Source organism: Carassius gibelio, chromosome B5 (assembly GCF_023724105.1).
Source record: "Carassius gibelio isolate Cgi1373 ecotype wild population from Czech Republic chromosome B5, carGib1.2-hapl.c, whole genome shotgun sequence".
Classification (NCBI taxonomy): Eukaryota; Metazoa; Chordata; class Actinopteri; order Cypriniformes; family Cyprinidae; genus Carassius; species Carassius gibelio.
The window spans coordinates 25,034,433-25,054,341 of NC_068400.1; the positions used below are offsets into that span (position 1 = coordinate 25,034,433).

Below are 19,909 nucleotides of genomic sequence, written 5' to 3' on the forward strand. Positions count from 1 at the left end.
GTTTTATGTTAAAACAAAACATGAGGCCTATTTATACATCTGTATCTGCAGTTTAAATGCATCCATGTCCCCTATTAGATACATAAACTGTGTAAATACATGCTATTTTAGATGCAGATTCCAAAAATGTTTTCGTATGTTATTATGAAAGACACTAAGTAGTTGATGAAGTGCTTCTTATTCTTACCCAAAAATATAAAATGAAATAAATAGTTGAAACTGAACACAATCTTGCTAAACAAGCGGTGTATGAACATATATAATATAATATAATATAATATAATATAATATAATATAATATAATATAATATAATATAATATAATATAATATAATATAATATAATATAATATAATATAACATTGACTATGGTGTAAATTGAACTGTTTAAACAGACACAACTTAATTAAAATATTATTCCATTATATTAAAATCAATAACATTCACTAAATAAACTTGCAATCGCATTCAGTTTATAAACATGCAATTCAGGAGTCACTCTGTTGTTTAACAATTTAATCATTAGATTATAGTGATTTAACGCCATCAAAGCTGTGATTAAGTCCTCTGTCAGCGATGAGGAAGAACTATGTCATTCCTGCAAACGCTTACACAGCGGCAACTCCTTACCTAAAGTAGATCCATTGGCTGTTCTGAAATAGAAGCCCAGCAGCCACTCCCTCCTCCCACTGTCTGTGTGTTCTGTTCAGCTCTGCCAGTCAAAGCATGGAGAGTGATCGCAGAGCTGCCGTACACAATCTGCCTTCACACGTCCACTCCAGCATCCCTGCCACTTCAGCCATGAGTTTGCTTCACTTCTTAACCCTGCTGGGTAGGTCATCACTTTTTCCTAATGAGTCATTTGGTTTAAATTCGTTTGCATGCTACTGTGCATTTGTGCAGATTTAATTTATTGCATCCAATTCCATCAGTGTAGACTTCGTTGCTGGATGGACTTTTTGCATATTTGTGTTAAACGTCTTTAAGTCCTGCTGTGGCGTTATAGTTTAGTGTTTATATCATGTTGTTTTATCCTCAGCGGCTGCTCTTCTAGTGCGGGCTCAGACGCAGCTTTTGCGGGGCTCCTGCAGTTTTGAATCGGACAGCTGCGGCTACACGTCTGATCCCGCTTATGCTGCTTGGACCATCAACGAGGAAGGTATGACTTTCAGATTCTCTGGCTCAAGCACATTTATTTGAAGTAGCATACTGTTTTGCAGGTTATTCTTTTTCTACCTTTCAAGTGTTTGGTTGTCAGAGTCCATCAGTAGACCCCCCCTCAACACACACACACACACACACACACACACACACACACACACACACACACACACAGCGCGCGCGCGTTCACACTTGCACTCCAATACACAAGCATAGGACACTAGGTTGCGCTATGAGACCATCAGTAGAACCCCCCCCCCCCAACACAAACACACACACACACAGCGCGCGCACACTTGCACCCCAATACACAACACTAGGTTGCGCTTTAGCATGGTCTCATAATTAACGAACCATAATGGCTTAAGTCAAAAAAAAAAAAAAAGAAAAAAAAAAACTCCTTTGAATCCTTAAGGGGATGTTTACTCTTAGTTCTGTCATCATTTACTCACCCTCGTTCCGTTCCAAGCACATAAGGCTCTGGTTTATCTTAAATACACAATAAAGTAAGATATTTTAAAGAAATCCAAGAAACCTGTTTCTGTCGCACTTTGTCTAAAAGTTCTGGTAACCAAAATGTAGAATATACACATAGGTCATAAAGGTTTCATAAAAGGAATCGCAGAATTTCATTAGAGGAGCAGAAACCTCTCAGGTCTCATTAAAAAGAACTTAATTTTTGTTTTGAATACTAACCAAAGTCATGTGGGTCTGGAACAACATCAACAAGAGGGTGAATAAATGATGACAGATTTAACATTTTTGTGTAGGCTACTTTCCTTTTGAGTCATATAAGAGTCCATCTGATTTTCCTATTTTGAAATTTCATAAAACCCCAATTTTTTTCTAACTCCTTATCGATGGTTGGTTTGATTAACAAAATAACAGTGACACTTGTGACAAATAAATATCATCAAAATGTATGCAAATACTTGCTGATTGCACCTGCACCCAACATTTATAAATCTTACCATCTTTAAAGACATTTAAGACATTCCCAATTCAGTTCTGAATGGCACACAACTTTGATATTGAGCAGGTTTGCTATAAGGCAATATAAATGTATTGAAATGCATAATTGTATATAAAGGACATATTCAAATTAATGCCCTACTTTCTTCAGTGTTTTAAAGGGGTCATGTGATGTTGCACAACATTATTTTGTGTTTTGGTGTATTTGCAGTTTATGTGGTTTAAGGTAAAAAAAAAAAAAACCCAACATGTTATTTTCCATATGATGTACATTATTGTTTCTCATCTATGCAATGCCTTTCTGAAACACGTCTATTTTTACAAAGTTCATCGTTCTAAAAAAGCGAGGTGTGCTCTGACTGGCCAGCTACCCAGTGCCTTGTGATTGGCCGAATGCCTCAATTTTGTGACGGAAATGTAACACCCCATATAGGGATATGCCGGTATAAAATGTTAATGTTTTAATGTTTTAATGCTTTAATTGCAGTATACTGTACAGTATTAGCACGATATTGAAATTTAATTAAAAAAATAATGGTCATAATACTAAAACTTAAAATACATAAAACTTTTGATTTTAACAACGTGTTATTAAATATTGGAATACTTAAATGAATGAATGTTCAGAAGAATTTTTCATTGGCAGTTTGTTAACTAATGAATTAACTAATGTTAATCCTAATGTATAGAGTGAATGAACAATAAAGAATCAAAACACTTTCAAACAATATCTAGGGTATGTTGTAGTGCAGATTAAAATGTAAAAAACTAAGTTTGAAAATAAATTGCCTATTTAATCTAAATATTTCAGTATTTGGTGCTTTGATGAACAACATAGCAAATCCACAAATCTTAATGACTATTTAAATACATTTTAGAAAGTAGAGTAGCTGCTTTATTTATTGGGTTTCCAGGGTAACGGCTGCATTTTCTGCAGTTTAGCACCATCAGCTGTCTGAGAGTGAATGTGCTTATTGGGTCCCCATGTGCATCTCATGCGTGCTTGTTTAAATCAGAGCACACACGCATCTTGCAGGCAGCATACAGTGGTGCTGTGCATTTTTAACAGTTGATGGGATAATATCTGAATAATTTGGTAATATATAATTATTCACGGTATTTAGAAGTGCCCACGACAACAATATCATGCATATTCATTACCGGCATCCAAATACCGGCACATGTCTAATAACATACTGGCTGCATTTTTGCATAAAGGCACCTTATGAAACTGATTTCGGACAGACTTCTGAGGCAGCGTAATGGTTTAATGATCTACAAAATAATAGAACAGTTTTTTGTGTTAACTAAACGAATATTAAATTACAAGAACTAACATTAAAAGTGCAAAAAGGTAAGTCAGAAATATACATTGACACACAAACTGACCACCAAAATTTCAGATACCAACTTTTTTTTTAGCTCAACCGTCACGGAATGGAACGCACAGGATTGTGGGATATCAAAGGCAGGGAAGGAGACATCTATGCTGCCTTCAAAATTCGATCAGAAGAAGGTACCTCTGGAGACAGGAAGTAGAGCAGAATATGCATTCGAATGTGCCTTGGTGCCTCCCAAGACAGCATTTTAGAGTTTTCGGATGCAGCCACTGTGACGCCGTCTCCAAGCAGGATGAGACTCAGTCCAGCTATATTTTTATGATGATTTATTTTGATCAGAGGGAGTGTCATGTAAGTTTATAAACCAAATAAATTAAGTAATTTGTGGATTAGTGCTGTCTGGTTCGATTTGGTGAACTGATTTGACTGGTTCACTAAGAAGATCCGGTTAAATAAAACAGTTCATTCGTGATCCGGACTAAACCAATAAAACCCATTACTAATGAGGCATTTTTTGCATCCAGTGGGGACATAATTACTGATTATAATTACTTATACTGTCTTTTTACACGTCGGGTTGCATTGCGCATTGCACCCCGTAAGCATAAAACCATGTCTGCATTTGTGATCGGAGAAACAAGAAGCCTACTCTACTCTGCTCAAAACTCGCATTTGAATCATCAGTGGCAAATTATTAAAAAAATATAAAAAGTATACAGGCTGTGAGTCAGAAGCGCCAGACCGTCCTTGCAAAGTTGGAAATGCCTCACTTTATAGAAACAACCTTTGTGCCACAGATACATTATAGGCTTCTGGTTCAGGAAAGTGTCCATAAAATGCACAGCACACATCTGAATATTTGGGTTGAACTGTTCTGAAACAGTGCAGTTAATTCAACTAAACACTATTTTCTAGTTGTGTCCTCTTTTGGAAAGCCAAACAAAGTAGCTTCGCTTTCACAACGAAGCACACGGTGACTCCACGATATGGTGGCGGCAGCAACAATACTACAGCAAGAATCAAAGTTACACCTTCTTTATTTGTGTAAACATTTGGGCAGTGTTATGCAAATCTTCCCACACAGTGACATAGACATGTGGGGGCGTGTTTAAATGAGGCATTTTAGGAGGGCATGGTTGACTCGTAACTTTTATAAAGAATATCTCTTTGGATTTGAGACTTTAGTCTTTGCAACTTTACAGATCTTCTTCATGAACCAATAGCTTTGTAAAAATTTAAATTGCATCATATGACCCCTTTAATGGTTGCACATCTGCACTTGCACTTGAGGAAGTTTGCTCTACATAACAGGACTTCCGATCCGATCTCTGTTAGTCTTATTCAGACAAGACACAAGGGTTGTCATGCAGTAGATTATTAATTGACCTATAGGATGCACTTTAGACAGAGATTTTTCACAGATAATGCTCTCTATAACTTTTGACAGCTGTCATGCTGGTATTTTCTTACTTATATATTAACAGAAGTTAGTTTGTCTTGTTTGTTAGGGAATAACTGGATGGGTTCAGATGTTGTGAGGAAAATAGAGTAAGTGCTTCTGAATGACTTGTTAACCAAATGTATGGTGAAGGAAGTGTAATCCATTGAACATTTGTCGGGCAGTTGTCTGGTTGACAACTGTCTCATCCTTTTGCCTGTGAAGTGAGTTTTTTCCCCCACAGGTTAATAAAACAAGACTTGGCAACACAATTGTGTCTCTGTTTGGTTTCCTGGACAACACAGACTTTGTACGGGAAACACAGCAGAGACAGACTTCTTAGTTTTAGGAAAATGGAAGCAAGTTGCTAAATGTTTAATGAATGGATTCAGACATTTTCCAGAAATGTATGATACTGTTTATCAAATGCCCACTCTCTGCTGCACTGAAGATAATTTAGAAAACCATTTAGAGTATTCACTGTATTTATTTATTACATATACATGCAGCCAAAAATTCTGTAAGAAAACATTTCCAGAAGGAGTTAAGATAAAGAGATGGAAATGATGAGAAAGAAAGGAGAGCTGGTGACCTTGTTTTCCCCAGCCATTTTCAGACAGCTGTAGAAATCATTTTAGGCCTTTGGAGATGTACAGCAGACATTCACAGTGTTCACCTCCACATTTAACCCTTCAGGCCTCAGATGTAAATGTGAGCGTGTAGCAAAAACTGCACTTTATCCTTGACATATTTCTGTGCTAAATTACGCCTCTGCTTATTATTGACACTAAAAATGCTATTGCTGTATGACTTGTTACAGAGCTGTAATATTTGTATATATATATATATATATATATATATATATATATATATATATATATATATATATATATATATATATATATATATATATATATATATATATATATATATATATATATATATATATATATATAAAATGTGACCAAACTTTGGTTTTTCTGGGAATGCTTGGCTAATTCCAAAGCGTTTTTCATTACACATACGCCAGAGCATTTATAAATGTGTGACATAAAATGCACCAGCACATACTGGTAGAATCTATTTTCACTCAGAAATGAATTTCTTTTTAATTACCAGTTAATTTCACAATTACAGTCTACAAATATAAAACTTAAAATATAAGCACATAAAATATGCAATTTTGAAGGAGAAAGACTGAAAAAGTGTGTTCTTCTAAAACATACTCTAATAATTCCAATTCCAATATTTATTTACAACTTTTGAAAATATTTATTTTTTTTATACTGTATGTAGATGTACATCCTGAATTTAATGACTGCTCATACTCTGTACACTCAGCTCATAAATGTGCATTACATTTTAGTTGGTCAGTTGGATAGCAAGGCTGTTTATTTACAGTTTCTTGATTGCTTGTCATGTGGGTGACAGGTTTCTGAAGAGGAGAGATTTTTATCCTGCCCTCACGATGGTACACATGTCATCAGAGAAGACATATTGTTGTGTGGTGTTTGTGTCCATAAATACTAAATGTCAGGAAGCAAATAAGCATCTGTTAGTGTTTTCCTGGAAACTAAGTTTTGCACAGTTGAGACCATAATGTTAGTGATTTAACTTTAAAAGTCTCTGCAACTAGTTACAGAAACATTTCCTGGAACCTTTTTACAGTGTGTTATAATAAGCCATGTAGATAATTGAGGTCAGCTCTTCGTCCCATTAGTTATATATTGTGTTTGTGAAGTGTTGCCCTATGTTAGTTTTAAATGGTCAACTGTATGTTGACCTTGTGACTATGCTAATACAATGACTGTGAGTTGTTAACACTCTGCTTTGTGGTTTATTGTGAATCATTTCACAGAATGGGTTCAATAGACCTTACCAAAGACATGACTTCACCTACCTCAAAAGCTGATGTTATGGCCGGAGAAGTGGGATATTAATGATTGGTATTCACTTATGGACTAATTATATGAAATCTCAAAAGAGAGGCAAACCAAGTTCAGAAAATAAGTTTGTTTTTGATAGAGGTCATAAAGAAAAAAGAAAGAAATGGCTTTTTTTTTTCATCTGGCACCTGGATTGAATCATCATGAGAACATCTGGAGCAATCAGAGATCACTGAGGCTAACGGCAGCAAACACACTATCACATCATGTCAAGGTTTAATGCATATTAAACAGGAGGAAACTGGATACATTCACAACATATATGATTACTTTACATCTGACAGCGGATATTTCTTCTTTAATCAACTGTTTAAATGGGAATGCAACCTATTTCTGTGCTCTAAACAGTTGGCCTGTTAAAGTCAGAAGATTAAATGGACTGTTAAATTAATACTTGAGTCTCCCTTGAGTCTTTGTTTGCTGTAATTGCTTGCACTCTATTTTGGAGAACCTGATACAGATCACACCTGATTTTAGGCACACATTTTAAAAAGGTGAAACAGTCGACCATTTATTTCGTTTACTTTGTTTTTTAAGTTTCTATCATTACTGATGACCGTGTGCGACCCTTTATCACGTGACAGGTTTGGCTTTGGGAATTCCAAATGCATTGCTATAGCCTCCAATAAAAATGACAAAACTGAATGTATAAACAATCCGTAATAATAAGCTTCCTTTACATTTTTGGAGTGCTTTTGTTATCTTCTTAGACTTCTGATGTAATGCACTTGTGTTAAAACTGTAAAAAAGCTACAGTAAAAACCTGTTAACTGGTTATCAGTAAGTTTCCATAATATATACGGTGAATAACTGTGACTACATTTAATGTAGTTGTACAGTGAAATACTGTTAAAATACTGTTAGAGTTTTTAGAAGTGAAAAAGAAAAAGTCATTGTGTAATTTACAGTGAAAAACCATTAATTGACATTCCCAGAATTCCCTTCATGACACTTCATATTTTTTTAAATAAATGTTTCTTCTTAGTTTTTTCTTATGAGTTGTGTACATTAGGGTTTTATGTGACATCTAATGTCATTAAATTAATATTTATTGCATTATTTGAGTTTGATGTGTGCTACCATGATGGTGTTTAGTGTTTGTGTGAATGACACTTTACTCCTATACATATATATTTATATATCCCTTCTGAGCTTGTGGAAGAGCTGTTTGTGATGAGCTTTGATTCATCTTGTGACTTCTCATCACCACCTGTTTTTGGTGGTTATTAGTATTTCAATGGTTCAAAACAGATACTGTATTAGTACTTCAATATGCAGGTTTATTAACATTACTTCAGTTAATGAAATACGTTTTTTTTATTCTTTATTGTGAATTTAAGTTAAGTCTGCAAAACCTAAAATGTTTGTACCATATTTTTAACGGTGAAGTTCTGGCAACCACAGCTGCCATTATTTTATTGTAAATGTCACAGAAATAATTTTTACGGTATGCACAAATGTTGTTACCATTATGATTCTCTCAGGCCGCTTCATCACAGCAGAGTCCTCATCTTTCGGTGAGAATGAGAAGTATGTCTTGGTCAGCCCAGAGCTGGAGCTCAGAGACTGGAGCTGTGTGCGGTTGGTCTACCAGATCTCAGGCTCAGGCTCAGTTCAACTGCACTTACGACCCGAGGGCGAGAACTTTGACTACACGTTATGGACGGCGGACAAACCCTCAGACAGTTGGCTCATTGCCAGTGTGGACATCCGTAATATGTCTGGGGCTTACCAGGTATCTGCCTGACATGGCACAGTCACTCCTGTGTTTACATGAAAAGTGGGGAAACAAGGGGGTTGTGTATGTGATATAATGTATTCAAGATTCTTCATAGTATACTGTTTCCTTAAGAGAGGGTTTGAGTGGAGCTGAGTGAAGAAAAGAGCCCTTTGTTAATAATACTACAGTGGATATGTCTCACTCTTGATCAGACAAGCACTTGTGCTGTTTTACTGTGCTAGTCGTAGTGCGTAATGTAATGAGTTTCTGGAATTTACATTTGGAGAGAGACTGAGAGTAATACTTGGTCTTTGTAAACAAAGGAATAGAGACGGATTTTGTTTTATAACAGTTTACTATATGAATTATGATCGGAAAAAAGTAAATCCATTACACTAGAATTGACTTGAGGTGTATGATGTAAACTTTCTGATATTATATTTACTCTAAAATTAGACTGTTTAAAACTAAAACTGTGTTTGATTTAATGAGTTACTGAAACAGAGTGAAGATGAGTTCGAAGTTTTCTAGGCTTTAGATAATAGGTGTTTTTGGCAAATGGTGCATGTAACAAATAGTTTCACTTCTCTTTGTTTATCTCCTCTTGACTTTCAGCTATTATTTGATGCTAAACCCAGAAGAGGAATGGGAAATAGTGTTGCTCTTTTTGAAATACACATCATCCCTGGATACTGTATAGGTAAGTCCTCTTTTTATACGTGGGGTACACATATTGTTGACAGCATCCTTGATGCTTTAATAAGGAAAAAAATATATTTGTTGTGTGCCTCCCATCCAATAATTGCAATAAGGTTTGTTTTTTGTGTTTTTTTTTTGTCTTCTGATAGGAAACAAAGTCTCAGCTTTCACTAAATTAAAATGATAAATGTTGTTTTTACACTCCTTAATGTGGCAATGATCACTTTAACATTTCTTCTTCGCTACCAGTTACAGCACAAAAGAAACATGAATGAACATCAGAGGGTTTGATGAAAGAAACAGTAAAACTTAATGAAATGTATCAAGTTGGTGGTAAATGCAGAATCAAACACATACATACTAAACATGAATATGTATCCTTAAGCTATCCAATAGTTATTAAAAAGACATCCACAATAAGTGATTATAAACATGATAGTCAAAGGTGTGGGTTACATATAAATGAATATGGAGCTAAGCAAAGGACCGATATGCATTTATAAGTCTTTTCGAGTTCATTAAAAAACAGTTCTTGTGCCATTCTCTGACAAAAGATGTTCTGTAGGGACCAGAGGTTAAAAGGTCCCCTTAGGAATTTCAGGTCCCCTTAGGGAAGTCAATCCAAGGATCTTGTTTATTACTCTCATGGGTTTACATGTGCTGGCTGGCGTTGCATCTTGATTACTTGCCACAATTTTGACAATCTCTTCTCCGAATTGAAATTGTCAATAATTGTTCTAGTGGTGTTAATGTTGAAAGCTGTTCTGTGAAAGAGTTGATTATCTTGGTTGAATGATTTACAACCTCCAGTTGCCTTTCTGAGGAATTCAGCTCGTGTTTCAACCACAGTCCTGATCGACTCTTTAATTTGTCTGGTTTGGGTCTGATACGCTACACATGTCTGTGGTCAAAAATAGATGTACCTTGCAATACCTCTGTTTTTAACTCATTGAGAACCACTCTGTTAATGCAATTATACTTTCCTCTCCAAAAAAAAAAAACAATGAAAAGTCTTAAATAATAATAATGTTTAATGTCTGTTTTAGAGTGCAACTTTGAGGAGCACCACTTGTGTGGCTACAGTAATCAGTGGAATCCCAATGTGAACTGGTATGTGGGTGGGAGTTTGGCCCGGGACCCTAAGTCAAACCTTCCAGATGACCACACCATGAACAATGAGAGAGGTAACACAGACTGACAGGATAGCTTCATTCTGCACAATAGGTCAAGTACTGGAATAAATCATAAAAGGCTCTACAGCGAGATCCATAGCTTTTTGCAACCCACTGTTCTCTTGGTTTGGAACTTGCTTACTCTCTCACCCTCAGGAATGTGCTATGTGAACCCATCCTTTGTTTTATTTTTCCACTCTGAACTAGGTCACTACATGTATGTGGACTCAGTTTATGCTAAAAGGTTCCAGGAGGTGGCCAAGTTAGTGTCGCCAATGACTACCACTTCAATGGCAGGGTGCTTGTCCTTTTACTATCAAAGGGACCAAGCCATTGGGAATTTCTTCTCAGTCTTCACTAAGGACCAGCTGGGCCACTATGATGAGATATGGAGGCCTGATGTGTATGCGACAACAGATTGGAAGTTAGTGCAAGTGGATATTAAGGCGCCACATCCATTAGAGGTCAGTGAAGTTCTTCTACAAACTTTGTGTCACTGTATTGTGGAGTTTCAAGAGAGAGTTGGTGGTGCTTGGGGCCACAACACAGTGAAATTAGTGAAACTAACAAAATCTCTACTTCAAACATGCCTTCACTTCTAATAATAAAAAAGTAATCTTTAGTTAGCTTTTCATGACAGGGAACCATTGATAACAATATAGACACTATGTACTAATATTACATGTTAGAAATGAATCCTTAATCCTCCAGATCTAACAATACTTATGGTACAAGCCATACTTAGCATACATAAAAATCTATTTATAAGTACATATTAAATTACAAATTATGGCATATCCAACTTATATTGTTTCCTAGGCTAATATTCATGTTTCTTATATAATGTTTAACATTAACATGGAACAAATTGAAAAAAGCCAATAAAAATCCTAAAATGGTCATTGGATGTTAAGACAATAGTATACATATTAAGTAAAAAAAAAAAAAATGCATTTTTTTTCTATTAGAGAACAGTAATCTGTGAATCAGATGTGCAACCGCCATTGGACTGCTGGTGTCCCGAGACTGAATCCCGGCTCGTGGACCTTTCCCAATCCTGCCCCTTTCTCTCTCCCACTTCACTTCCTGTTGTTACACTGTACTATCTAAATAATGGTCAAAATGCCAAAAAAAAAAAAAAAGAAAGAAAAGAAGAATCTGATTTAAACAAATATGATACCCAACTTGTTGTCATAAAGTTGGGTATCACATTAAATAATCACATATATAAATCACACAAATCTCTTATAAGTAAAATCAAATACTAGTATTTTACTTTCAGACAGTACATGCACAGAATACCTTTTCTTTACATCTTTTTGACACTGATCTATAATAGAGAAAATGCATACCATAACTGGGCTACAGGTCATAGCATGTGTATGTATGCTGTGCATGTTTACACTATCCATATGTAAGCTTTTGTTGTCTATTTAATATATCTTACACATTTAAACTACCCACAATATACTAAAGTTATTTTCAAATACACTTCCTGGCTTAAGAGCTGTCCTAACAAGACTAGCACTTATTTATCAAAGGGGCCTTCTTTTATTCCATGGTTAACATATAGAAAACACTGTGCAGAGTTATGTCATATCATAGATGGCAAGTTTTAGCCAAACAATTATGAAATAATGTTCTATAAAGGGTTCTTTACACCCTCTCTCTATATGTATTTGTAACTCCAGTAGATGAATGTCTAACAGTTTTGCAATTATTTTCAATAATCGCTGTAGCTATAACATTATTTCGTGTACATTCAGTTAGTTATGAATGTCACTGCCTTAGACTAATATTCATATTATGACATTCGTAACTAATTGGAATACACACTAATGTTCAAAAGTTTGGGGTTGGTACTATTTTTTTTTTGTCTCTTATGCTCACCACGGCTCCTTTTATTTGATCAAAAATACAATAAATCATTAATATTGGGAAATTTTATTACAACTTGAAATATAAAATAAAGTAATTTTGAAATAACTTTTCCATTTTAGTGTATTTTCTAATGAAGTCTTTATGTAATCTTTGATCAATTTAATAAATGCTCGTTAAATAAAAATGTTTATATGTTTTAAATGATTTTCATATATATAAATATATAATATTATGCTAGATATTCATATTTAAAAACTGTATATATGTAACTTTAGGTAGCCTATTATATTTATGGTGTTACTGAGAAATGACATTAGGAGAATATTAGGCCATGTTGTTTTGTGCAATTAGTGAAATCTTCAAGAGAAAACTGTTGTAACTAAATCAAGTATGGATAGTTCTATTGAAAACCGACCTTACCAGTTTGATCTAAACTGCTTTGATTAATAACTAACAATGGTAAGATATATCTTTAGCAATTTTCAAAAGTAGTTCAAAGAGTGATATATTTATATCATTCATAGTCTCTGTTCTGCAGAGAAAAGAGTGTTTATTTTGCAATTTGCATCATAGTATAAACATAAAATGAAGAGCTAGCACTGTGGCTGCCATGTTTGAGTGTGAGCAGTGTTTGTCTGGGAGACAATGTGAATAATGAGAGAAGGAGTGTGTGTGGAGTCTGGAGTTTCTCTCCAGCAGACGAGTTCTGTTACTAATGCCTTTGAACCTTATAATGTTTTTGTATTACTTTTACGCTTACAAACTAAATCCATTTGAAACTTTTTGGTTTTCAAAATGAATCAGTTAATTTGTGCAGTACTGTTTCCTTCATTTTGGGCACTTCATATATCTAATTTAGACTGATTGGTGTGTTTGGTTTGCTAGATGGTGTTTGAGGTGGCGTTCAACAGTCCTCGTGGAGGCTTTGTTGCTTTGGATGACATTTCTTTCTCCCCGGAGTTTTGCCACACAGAGACAGGTCAGTGTGGTTCTGTTACATAATAAGCACTTAGATGCTTTATGCAACTGTGCATAATCCCAAAAAACACAATACAACTGTTTACAGAGCTTGAAAACCACAAGCAAGTTTTATGGTTTCTTTCAAACATGCACTGTAACTTTGTGAACATATGTTAACTCTTTTGTAGACATGTCTTTTTAAGCTGGACTCTGGAAACACACTGTAATCTGTTTCTCTTGTTTAAGTAATTCTCTACCATGCTTATCAGGCTGTGAAGAATCAAAATGTCTGTGCTGTTAAACGTGTTTATCGATATAAACTGCAATTTCCTGATTTGTAAAGTTCATAATGTACATTACATTTTTAGATTGATTTTGAGGTAATTTGCAACACAATGACAATTCATATATGTTTTATGCTTTGGCCAATTTGTGGCTAATTCGAATGAATGTGTGTCTCATTTCTATGTTTTTGTGCAGCATGCTTACAATCCTCTGATGCTAATTATTAAGGTGTGGGGGTTTGGGTTGGACATTCATTGTTAATTTTCTTTTCTAAAAAGCATACTTTTCATATAATTCACATTGTACAAATTCATTTGAAACAGTCATCTCATAAAATAGTTCCCTTCCAGTCAGTCACAGTGATGTTACGTTGACACTGATGTTTGGTGTTTCACTTGGGAGCCCCAGTCACCTTGAGTAGTAAAGAACAGACCAATGAGACATTGGTGAGTGGAATGTGCATGCCCAACCACTCCTCCTGCACATGGGCATATAAGGAATTGGTGTGAATCTAGAAAAAAATCTAGATTTTTGCTTTGGTTCCAAATGGTTGCTGGTTCTGGATTTCTCCAATCATCTTCGGGAGAGAATAGTGGGAGCCCTTCTGCCAGGCCAGTCCTCACAGACAGACCTCCTATTCCTCCATGACAATGCTTGCCATCGTGCTCTCGAAGGAGATTGCCGGGCCATCTTGCGTCGATCTGACTATTTCATTTGCAGGCTGCTATTGCACCTCAGCATGTAATGCCAAGCTTCCACAGGCCTGTGCCCCAGGTGGCCTCTAAGCCCTCCAAGCGGACAGAGAAGAGGCTCTGACTCACCCTTGAGATCTGTTGCATGAATTGCGTGACCTGATGCTCCGGTACCTCAGCCAGTTGGCGCTACAGATCAAGATCAACAGATCAACAAGCTCTACTTGTTGGACTTGTGACAGCTAAGCTCACGACCAAGTCAGTGCTGAACTGCCTGAACTCGTTCAAGGGAAAACAATGATTCCACTGAAAAATTTCAGAGGCTCCTGGGGGATATGGTATCCACAGCCGCGGTGGCGCTTCTTGGATTAATGCATGTGAAACCACTTCAGCACTGGCTACATGACCCGATTCATGAGATGGGCATGGCTCAGTGGCATGCTCCATGTTCATGTCACACTGAATTGATGCCAGACATTCAGCCATTGGTCGGGTCTTCCTTTTCTACCCACTGGAGTGCCCTTAGAACAAATGTCCAGGCATGTTGTTGTTATAACAGATGCCTCCAGAACAGACTGGGGTGCTGTGTGCGATGAGCATACAGGCTTGGGCTCCTGTACAGGAGCTTCCCTCCAGTCGCACATCAACTGTCTCGAGTTGTTGGTAGTGCTGCTGGCCAGGCTCAGTAATTGTGTTGCCTTCCCATTGGTCAGCCCCTGTACAGAGCTCAGTGCCCCACATGCAGTGATTTCCTTCGGGTGATCCCTTGTGTGTTCCTTCCACAGTACGGTTTGGTAAACCTGTGTCTTCCCCTTGACAGAGTGGCTTCTGTCCAGTTTTTGCATTTGACTCTTCCCCCTCCAGTTGAGGTCTACCGCAGAAACTCCATATGTCATGGATAGGCAACTCCGATCCTGGAGGGCCACTGTCCTGTATAGTTTAGCTCCAACCCTAATTAAACACACCTGAACAGGGCATGCAGTGTTTTCGGAATTGCTAGATAGATAGAGGCAGGTGAGTTTTTATGAGGCCTGAAGCTAAACTCTGCAGGACAGTGGCCCTCCAGGACCGGAGTTGCCTATCCCTGCCCTCTCGGTCAGTCAGTCATATTTGTACTTTCAACATGCTACCTCCCAGGATGTGGCCTCTGTAGTGTCCCTTGCAGCTTGGACTTAGATATGATTCCCCAGTGTAATACATCTGGCCGTATTTTTACCAACAGCTCTTTCACAACTTTTGTGAAGGAGTGGAATTTCTCTTTCCTGTTGGAAAAAGGAACAGTGTGGCCCTCCTTGTTGTGAGTTCTGCTTTTTGTGATCCCAACCAAATTAATGTTCGTCTTGCTCACAACAGGGCATCGGGTAGGTTATGATGTGGAATGCCTTCTGTTACTTGGTGAACTTGTGCCTGCCAACATCTGCATCACCAGATCTCGTAACACATTTCAGTGGTTGTGGCGCTTTCCATATGGAGCCCAGACATTAAGAGTGTTGAAAGAAACTGACTCAAAGGGAACGTCTCAGTAACATATGTAAACCTGAATGAGTGGATGCACACCACCTCCATATATAGCAATGTCTCACTGACCTGTGTTTTTACTACTCAGATGTGACTGGGGCTACCAGGGGAAACCCCAAATGTCAGTGTCAACATATGTAACTAAGATGTTACATTTTCGTGTGATCAAATTATCTTGCTCCACCAATCTTTGATAAGAAATGATTTTTTTTCCAACATAATATACTTTGGGACAAAAATAAGTCATTTTTCTTAGAGGAGCCTTCTGCATTATAATTAACAACCCCAAAAAAGTCCCAAATTGCTGTTTAAAGGGGAATTTTCTTGTTGTTTTCCTTTTATGTTGCAACCACACTGACATTCCGTTTAGTCAGCAGTTACATTTTACAGAAAGTCTGCCTATGTGGGAGATGTTCATGATGTGAGTTAACTTCAATGTTCCAGAGCCAGCGTTTGACCCCTCTCTGGCAAACTGTGACTTTGAGGAGGGCCTGTGTCAGTATTATCAGGAACAGACTGGAGGTTCAGTGTGGAACATGGTCTCTGTGAAACCAAATGTTTACCGCATCGGGGATCACACCACAGGCACTGGTGCGGAGTGAGACTGTTTCATCACATACTGTATATATTATATTTTGATTTGATTGCATTTGACTCAGTAAAGTACAATATGGTTTTATTCAGTGATATTCCTACAATTTCCTACTTAATGTATATTTAATTTTAATTAAATCAGTATTCATAGTGAATAACTATTAAATTAATAGTTTACCCCAAAACCAAGATGTACTAATTTGATTAAAAAAAATCTAGATGAGTATGAATTTTATTTTATTAATTCAAAAAAAAAAATTTGCAGGACAGATTTGGAAGCATCTTTGGAGACATGCTCACCAATGGATCCCCTGCTGTAAATGGGTGCCGTCACAGTTTTAACAGCTGATAAAGCATCACAATAATCCACAATTTCACTTAAGAAAGCATTATTATGGATTATGAATGGTTGGATTTTGACAGGAAGTGACGGTTAAAGTTAAAACTCCAGAATGATGGATCTGTTTATTACAAACATGCAGTTTTTCACTTCACAAGACATTAATCGATGGACTGGAATCGTGTGAATTACTTGTGCATTATTGTGATGTTTTTATCAGCTGTTTGGGTTGTTCTTCTGATGGCACCCATGCACTGCAGAGGATCCATTACTGAGCAAGCTAAATTTCTCCAAATCTGTTCTGAAGAAGAAACAGTTAAAATTCATAGTCATGAGGATGACAAAACTTTTATTTACACTCTTAATTTTTGGGTTAACTATATCTTTAATATGATAAAAGATGAACACTTAAGGAACAAAAAAAGATAACATTCATTAAATGATAATTTATTTCACTGATTATTTATGATTCATAAATCTTTGATGTCCATTACATTCACAGGGTCTTTTCTCTTGGCCAACACTCGTCATACCTCTCGTCCAGGGTATGTGGGTCGTCTTTTTGGACCGTCCCTACCAGGGAACCATAAATACTGCCTCAGGTTCTACTATGTCCTGCATGGCTTCATGAAAGTAGATAATGTTCTGGCTCTCTATGTCTATGATGAAAACAACATAGCTCAGGAGAAAATCTGGACCGTGTCTGAGGGATCTAAAGATGTTTGGACAGAGGTGGAAGTCACATACCTGAAGCCCATGCCTACTAAGGTAAGTGTAAAATGAATGGATTGTTCTTTAAATACAAGTTTCTTCAAGACTGGGTTGTGTGCATGATGATGGCTAAATGTATTTTATTTCACTATTCAGTTGAATAACATTGTTTTTTTATGATTTTTTGTGTACACCACCCTTTAAAAGTTTGGGATCAGGAAGATTTTAAATAAATAAATAAATAAATATAGTGCTTTTATTCAGCAAGGATGCATTACATTGATCAAACATGTCAGTAAAGACTTTTATATTTACAAATACATGCTGTTCTTTTGAACTTTCTGTTTACCAAAGAATCTTGAAAAATAAATAAATCATGGTTTCAACAAAAATATTAATCAGCAGAACTGTTTTTTAACACTGATAATAAATGTTTGTTGATCATCAAATCATCAAATTTGAGTAATTTCTGAAGGATCGTGTGACACTGAAGACCGGAGGAATTGTTGCAGAAAATTCATCTTTGCCATATCAGGAAAAGAAAACATTTTAAAATATATTAAATACAGTATTTAAAATATATTTAGATTTTTATATTTATATTAAATATATTGAATATAAAAGACATATCTTTATATTTTAAATATATTCAAATAGAAAACAGTTACAATATAAAGGTTTAAGTGTTCTTCAGATTCTTGGTAAAGAAGGACATTGTCCTTAATAATAAGCTCAAATTCAGTTTTAATCCTTTTTTTGTTTTAGGTAAAGTATTTCCAAATGTTAGCCGTAATAAATCTTTTATTGAACTTTGGGTCACCCCGTGTGTGAATTCCTTGTGTAATCTCAGAGATAATAAGTGAAGCTCAAGACTCTTTTCAATGGAGTGTCCACAGCAAAACCCCATTAACAGCATTTACATTGGTCAATATTGTGTGCCTCTTCAAAATGTCAAAGACGTTTATGAGAAAAACCACAGAAAAGGTCTGTACTGTAAATGTTGAGGACAAATCACATGCATTATTTGTATTTTCTTTTAAATAACATTTAATTAATGTTTTGTTTTATTTTTGGATAAAATGATGACATACTAGACCATGTTCTTCCCTATTTTAACTATTTGTCATTATGGACTTTTTTTTATCTTAACTTCCTTTTAAGGTAGCATTTGTCAGCATCTGCAGAAACTTCTGGGACTGTGGGCTCGTGTCTCTCGATGATATCTCAGTGACCCTTGGCGACTGTCGGGTTGCTACAGGTACTTCTGCCCTTTTGACAATGAAAAAAAAAAATCCTTATTCAGATGGTAATTGTGTTACATGGTGATGTAAGTTTATTATAGGGTGCTTTATTGTCATTTTGCTCCCACCATTCCTGGCTGAATCACCTACTGTTTTTAATAAACACCAGGATCATGTGGTACTGTCCAAATCCATATCTCTGAATTTAAAAGTAGAATTATTATTTCAAAAAGCATTTGGGAAATCCTTTTTGACTACTGCCAAGTGACATATGGAAACACTGTGTGGTATTGTGTGTATTTTTAGTACAATGGAGGCTTGTATAACAGAAAACCTAATCAAAATCAAAATACATAAACTATTGAAATCTATTTGTAAGTACATAAAAAATTTTTTGTTTATATTTTACTTTTAGGACTATATTATCAGGGGAGTATAGTGATGATATAGTCCTGAAAGTAAAATATAAATTATATTGATAAAGAACGTGATTTTTGACTTTATTAAAAAAATATATATATATTTATTTATTTATTTATTTTTTGAGTGAAGCAAATTCATGAATTTTTAAGATGACGGAACTTTATTATCTGAATGTATGAAATGAAATGATCTAACTAAAATTATATATAACACCTTCCCCCCTTTAATTTATATAAACCTTAAATAAAATGAAATATAAATATTAAAATATTAACATTTCAAATTTTTGCCTTTGCAGCTAAATGAAATAAAACCAGTTTTACCTGAATTTCAAAATGGTTCCTTCTGGGGTACAACAGCTTGACACCACAGCATTGCATTAAAAGGACATATTTGTACCCTTTTTTATCCCTATTAGTTAAATATTAGTACCGTAGAGTACTAATTCATACCCTTAAGGTACTAATTTGTAGGCCTACCTATTAGGGGTAAAAAAGGAACAAATATGTCCTTTTAAGGGCCCTGTTCCATACCCCAAAAAGTATATAGAAATTATTACTTTTATTTAGCAAGGACACTTTAAATTAAACTAAAGTGATGATAAATACTTTTATAATATTACAAAAGATTTATTTCTGTTCTTCTGAACTTTCTATTCATCAAAGAAACAAAAAATCGAATCTGTTTTCAACATAATAATGATGATAAATGTTTTTTGAGCTGCAACTCAGAATATTAGAATGATTTCTGAAGGATCATGTGACCTGAAGACTGGAGTAATGATGCAGAAATTCAGCTTTGAAATCACAAGAATAAAT

General features: G+C 35.7%; 1 protein-coding gene across 2 annotated transcripts in view; it reads left to right on the forward strand.

Moving 5' to 3' along the window:
* The first annotated feature begins 678 nt into the window (after positions 1–678).
* mamdc2a (MAM domain containing 2a) overlaps positions 679–19,909 on the forward strand; it is a 29,592-nt gene continuing 10,361 nt past the window's right edge. For both annotated transcript variants that reach the window (XM_052555353.1, XM_052555354.1), the window contains exons 1-10: positions 679–830; positions 1,038–1,157; positions 8,340–8,590; positions 9,191–9,275; positions 10,321–10,458; positions 10,654–10,910; positions 13,213–13,306; positions 16,227–16,373; positions 17,219–17,484; positions 18,589–18,685. In XM_052555353.1, coding sequence (XP_052411313.1) covers positions 725–830; positions 1,038–1,157; positions 8,340–8,590; positions 9,191–9,275; positions 10,321–10,458; positions 10,654–10,910; positions 13,213–13,306; positions 16,227–16,373; positions 17,219–17,484; positions 18,589–18,685 — 1,561 coding nt within the window. In that variant the 5' untranslated portion in view covers positions 679–724. The remainder of the gene's footprint in view (positions 831–1,037; positions 1,158–8,339; positions 8,591–9,190; positions 9,276–10,320; positions 10,459–10,653; positions 10,911–13,212; positions 13,307–16,226; positions 16,374–17,218; positions 17,485–18,588; positions 18,686–19,909) is intronic.